This window comes from Oncorhynchus masou, chromosome 28 (assembly GCF_036934945.1).
Source record: "Oncorhynchus masou masou isolate Uvic2021 chromosome 28, UVic_Omas_1.1, whole genome shotgun sequence".
In the NCBI taxonomy this organism is placed as follows: domain Eukaryota; kingdom Metazoa; phylum Chordata; class Actinopteri; order Salmoniformes; family Salmonidae; genus Oncorhynchus; species Oncorhynchus masou.
In genome coordinates this window covers 18,917,918-18,923,795 of record NC_088239.1, presented here as the reverse complement: position 1 = coordinate 18,923,795, position 5,878 = coordinate 18,917,918, and the positions used below count along the sequence as shown (strand labels likewise).

The 5,878-nt window shown below is 42.1% G+C and overlaps 1 protein-coding gene across 1 annotated transcript; it reads left to right on the top strand.

Annotated features, from left to right (window-relative positions):
- The first annotated feature begins 915 nt into the window (after positions 1-915).
- Positions 916-3,790, top strand: crygn2 (crystallin, gamma N2). The gene is made up of 4 exons (XM_064943706.1): positions 916-995; positions 2,396-2,644; positions 2,946-3,091; positions 3,574-3,790. The coding sequence occupies exons 1-4, from the start codon at positions 975-977 to the stop codon at positions 3,707-3,709; spliced, it is 552 nt and encodes a 183-aa protein (XP_064799778.1). The 5' UTR covers positions 916-974; the 3' UTR covers positions 3,710-3,790.
- The last annotated feature ends 2,088 nt before the right edge of the window (positions 3,791-5,878 follow it).

Sequence of the window (5,878 nt, the reverse complement as noted above, 5' to 3'; positions counted from 1 at the left end):
GGATTCAAGGGTAGTAATCCAATACCATAATGCAGTGTGTGATGTATGTCAGGAGATCTCTTTACATTCTCTCTGCTATCTTACAGGGCTTTAAGCACTTCAGGATATTGCAATATCCCAATGGGTGTTTTTAAAGGTAAAAATTATTTAATGACATTAAAGAGTCAGTATAATTCTATATTTCTCACTTGAATGTACAGAGATAGTTTTGACACGAACATACAGTTTTAGCACCTTTTTGATAACAAGATTTATATGCCCCATACATTATTGGCATAACAGCCATATAAGTCATAAAAATCATAAAAGGCATAAAAGATTTGAAACGGCATTCTATCTCCTGATAATCTATTAAAATGTCCCCCACACTTCAAATACAATGACAGTTCTGCCAGTTCTAGTACTTCAGAGGTCGGAGGTCGTCTAAATATGGCTGTGACACTCTGTGTGTATATGAACAATGGCAGGTCATAGTAGTAGAGTGTGAAGAGTGAAAGAGAGTACCAAGTCTTTGTTGTAGCTCTGCACGCGCTCTTCTCCATCACCTGGTTGTCATGGTAACCACCCTCCCACCACACACACGCACTCTGACACACACACATTCTCTCTAACATGCACACACACACTTCTCTCTGTCTCGCTCACTGTGCGTGCATGCCAGGCCCCATTCAACTTCAGCGTAAGAGAAGCATAGCATGTGCAAAACGGCGTGCACAAAGCCCCGGCCAAGCAAATTCCTTTGTTTGTCTCCTGTTCAGTCCCCCTGCAGCCAAAGCCCAGAATCAGCAGTGCCAAGAGTTGAAGGGGAAAGTGCTCACCCAGCGAAAGCCCTAAGTCCCCCATTGTGTGTCCTTTGTGCGGAAAGCCTCGCGATACTGCCGGGCACGCGCCCCGCCGTATATATTAGGGTGTCCAACTTTTTTACTGTTACACTTTCTTACTTGTGGGCCAGGTTTGACAGTATCCAGTGGAAAATGTCGCAGTATTCTGGAAAGGTAAGCAGCATCTGGGTCAACCTGCATTCACACAGCATCAGGTTGGCTAACACTGGGACATAACTGACTGGACAGGGCTCCCTTGGAAAAGAGTTCTTCCGACCTCAACTGGACTGCCTGGTTAGAGAGAACTCCAGTCAATAAAGACATAGGTTTGGGAGTGTATGCATTTACAGGTATTTAGTGCAGGTGTGATAACATTGGTTTGGAAGTGGAAAATGTACTTTTCTCATACCATCATGAGGTTAGGTATTCAACAAACAGGTGTTTTTTTGTTTTTCAATTCAACACTGGTGAACATTTTTAGAGGTAGAGATTATTCTAATCAGAGCAATTACTCAGTTTGTCTTGCTGGGAGAAATACAGTTAAATCTGTTACAGGAGTTGAAAGAGAATGAATGTCATATTGTATCGTGAATATTTGGGAAAAGTTTTGAGTGCATTCTGATTCTGCTCCCAGTTCTACCGTCAATCTTGTGTTATAGATATATATCTAAAAGAGCAAGCAGGGTCTAGGAAAATTGTATTTATTTATTTTATTTTGAATAAACTATCATTGGCAGGTAGGGATAATTAGTTGTTGGCTGGCCAATAAAAGTAGACATAACATAGTCTTGTATCCTACTTCCAGCCAACTGCAAGCCAACTCTAATCTTCTATTCTCATCTTCTATTCATCTATAGTTGGCTTCAGCATATATACTGTACAGATCAGTGGAGGCTGCTAACGGGAGGACGGCTCATAATAATGACTGGAACGGAGCAAATGAAATGGCATCAAACTCATGGAAACGTGGAATCAAACGCATGGAAACAAATACATGTGTTTGATGTATTTGATACCATTCCACCTATTCCGCTGCAGTCATTACCATGAACCCATTCTCCCCAATTAAGGTGTCACCAACCTCCTGTGCTATGGACACAAGTCTGCATGACAAAATGTATTTATATACTGAACTGACTACACCACGCCAACACATACAAATCCACACCAACACTCCATCCACATGTCCGTCCAGCCTATAGCCTGGGATCCAAAACTCTTTGCTCTGGACCATTTCACTACATTTTGAGTCATGAACTGGATGCAATAAAGTGAAATTGAGCAATTGAGTTTGTATCCCACCAGGACTTAGGTTCAAATATTATTTAAAATCTTTCAAACACTTTAAGCATTTGCTTTAACCTCTCTGGAGTGCCAGGGGGGTTTGCACTTTTGCAACATTTATATTGGTTAAATTGCAACAGAAAAGCTCAATCAAACCCACTGAATCTCTAATGATGACAAATAGTATCTGAACCCAGGTTTGCTGGATACCACACTATCCTACCTCCGACTCCCCACCCTAACTAATGAACTATGGTGTTAACCTCCTCCTGTCCACCCACCCATCACAGATCACCTTCTACGAGGGAAAATGCTTCACTGGCAGGCAGCTGGAGGTCAGGGGCGACTGCGATAACTTCCAGGACCGTGGCTTCATGAACCGCGTCAACTCCATCCGTGTGGAGAGCGGCGCCTTCCGCTGCTTCGACCACCCCGACTTCAAGGGACAGCAGTACATCCTGGAGCACGGCGAATACCCAGAGTTCCAGCGTTGGAACAGCCACAACGACCACATGGGCTCCTGTAAGCCCATCAAGATGGTGAGAGACAGAGCTAAGGGTTAAGAATCGAAAGGATATGGGTTAGAGGTTAAGATGATAGCTAGTGAGGATGAGGAGAGGTTGAAGTTATACAGATTTTCTGCTTTAACTCAAAGATACTTTAGATCAATAAGGGGGGTGAATGACCAAAGCACAGTTTGGGTGTAGTGTTGTCAATTTGTAAACGTACCTCAAATTTAATCTCCTCTCTTCTTGTCTCTCATCTTCTTCATTATAACAGTATTCCTATATTTGACTTGAAAAACGTGTGTTTTCTCCAATCCTCTCCTGTGTCCTGCAGCACGGTGAGCACTACAGAATGGAGCTGTTCGAGGCCTGTAACTTCTCCGGCCAGTGTGTGGAGATCTGTGATGACTGCCCCTTCCTGCAGAGCCGTGGCCTCAGCAAGAACTGCATCAACTCCATCAAGGTCTATGGAGACGGAGCGTAAGTAGTACACCTCTAGCCTAAGATTCAGACTGCCATCACACACACACACACACTGACAAACACACAGGCACTGACAAACACACACATGCAGGGGCACACAAAAACAGACACACACAGCAATTGGCAAAATGCAGTGATGAATTCATAGTGATTCAACTTTTGGATCTATTTTTGTTGAGCCAACCTTTTAGCATATGTTATGGTGTTAATTAAGTTGGCACATAATTGGAACACAGATGCTAATGATCTATCTGGTAAATCATAGACACTGCTGAATTTCTAAATAACTTTAACACCACTAATCACACCTGTGGTCCCAACAGTTGTTTTCCAGGAGGGAGTTAAATATTAAAGGGGAAGTTCAGGATTTTACAGCTTGATGTTAGATGTTTCCTCATTACTGTTATTCCATCTGCTCTAAGTGTGTGAAGTGAGCAGGTGTGTGACCATTTCTAACCCGTGTGTGTTTCCTTCTGTAGCTGGGTGATGTATGAGGAGCCTAACTTCCGCGGCCGCATGTACATCGTGGAGAGAGGAGACTACTGCAGTCACAACGAGTGGCAGGCCCAGAACCCCAACATCCAGTCCATCCGTAGGGTGGTCAACTACTTCTAAACCTCTTCTCCTATCTTGCCCCAGACCCCGACCCTGACATGGACTGTGACTACCGCTCTAGAAATGTTCAATAAAAAAAGACACCCCCAAAAAAATCACACAAATTTATTTTTATCAAAGACTTGGCGTGTTTTCCTTCTGTGAGTTACTATGAAGTGTATGAGGGTCTATACAGAGCAGTGGTTTTCAACCTGGGGTACTCGTACCCCTGGGGGTACCCCACTTTTCCACAGGGGGGTGCTTGTCAAGACTCGTTAAGAACATAGACCTAATGATTGATTGCACATGAGGGGGTAAGAGTAAAACGTCACTGGGGTAAAGTGACCAAAAAAGGTTATATATACAGAACCTGTGAGATTGTATAGAGCACAAGCAGGGAAAGAAATACTAACAATCACCAGTGTTGGGGAAGCAATTCTGAAAATATAATTTATCAAGCAACCAATTACTTCACACTGGAAGAAGTTAAGCTACACTAAAGCTACCCTTAAGACAAATATACACTGAACAAAAATATAAACGCAACATGCAACAATTTCATTTTTTTTACTGAGTTACAGTTTTTATAAGGAAATCAGTCAATTGAAATGAATTAATTAGGCCCTAATGATTTCACATGACTGGAAATACAGATATGCAGCTCTTGGTCACAGATACAGTGGGGCAAAAAAAGTATTTAGTCAGCCACCAATTGTGCAAGTTCTCCCACTTAAAAAGATGAGAGAGGCCTGTAATTTTCATCATAGGTACACTTCAAAAAAATGTCTTTAAAAAAAATCACATTGTAGGATTTTTTATTAATTTATGCATGGATCAGAAAACCAGTCAGTATCTGGTGTGACCACCATTTGCCTCAGGCAGCGCAACACATCTCCTTCACATAGAGTGGATCAGACTGATGATTGTGGCTTGTGGAATGTTGTCCCACTCCTCTTCAATGGCTTTGCGAAGTTGCTGGATTTTGGCGGGTTACTGGAACACACTGTCCTGTTTTTGTTTGTATTTATTAGGATCCCCATTACTTCCTGCCAAGGCAGCGGCTACTCTTCCTGGGGTCCAGCAGCATTAAGGCAGTTATATACAATTTAAAATATTACATGACATTACATTTCATAACATTTTACCCAATAAATGTAGTGTTCCCTCAGGCCACTACTCCACTATCACATATTTACAATACAACTTGATGCGTACGTGTGTAGTGTGTGTCTTATCATGTGTATGTGTGTCTGTGCCTATGTGTGTGTCTTCACATTCCCCACTGTTCCATAAAGTGTATTTTTAACCATTTTTAAAATCTGATTCTACTGCTTGTATCAGTTAGCTGATATGGAATAGAGTTCCATGTAGTCATGGCTCTATGTAGTACAGTGCACCTCCCATAGTCTGTTCTTGACTTGGGGATTGAGAAGAGAACTTTGGTGGCATGTATTGTAGGGCATGCATGTTTGTCCGAGCTGTGTGCTAGTAGTTTAAACAGACACCTCGGTGCATTCAGTATGTCAACACGTCTTACAAAAACAAGTGGTGATGAAGTCACTTTCCTCTACTTTGAGCCATGAGAGATTTGAATGCATACTATTAATATTAGCTCTCCGTGTACATTTAAGGGCCAGCCGTGCTGCCCTGTTCTGAGCCAATTGTAATTTTCTGAGGTCTCTCTTTGTGGCACCTGACCACACGACTGAACAGTAGTCCAGGTGCAACAAAACTAGAGCCTGTAGGACCTGCCTTCTTGATAGTGTTGTTAAAAGACTTCTCCCCATCTTAGCTACTGTTGCACCAACATGTTTTGACCATGACCATTTACAATCCAGTGTTATTCCAAACAGTTTAATCACCTCAACTTGCTATATTTCCACATTATTTATTACAAGATTTAGTTGAGGTTTAGGGTTTAGTGAATGATTTCTCCCAAATACAATGCTTATAGTTTTCAAAATATTATTAGTTACCACCCATTCTGAAACTAACTGCAGCTCTTTGTTACATGTTGCACTGATTTCACTAGCTGCAGTAGCTGACGTGTATAGTGTTGAGTCATCCACATACATAGACACATTGGCTTACTCAAGGCCAGTGGCATGTCATTAGTAAAAAGTAAGGGGCCTAGACAGCTGCCCTGGGGAATTCCTGATTCTACCTGGATTATGTTGGAGGCTTCCATTT

What these genes read in the sequence shown, in the direction of transcription:
- crygn2 (XM_064943706.1), top strand. Translation starts at nt 975, where the DNA reads ATGTCGCAGTATTCTGGAAAG. An exon ending in TGTCGCAGTATTCTGGAAAG is followed by an intron (nt 996 to 2,395) that starts GTAAGCAGCATC and finishes CACCCATCACAG; the next exon opens with ATCACCTTCTACGAGGGAAA. An exon ending in CCTGTAAGCCCATCAAGATG is followed by an intron (nt 2,645 to 2,945) that starts GTGAGAGACAGA and finishes TGTGTCCTGCAG; the next exon opens with CACGGTGAGCACTACAGAAT.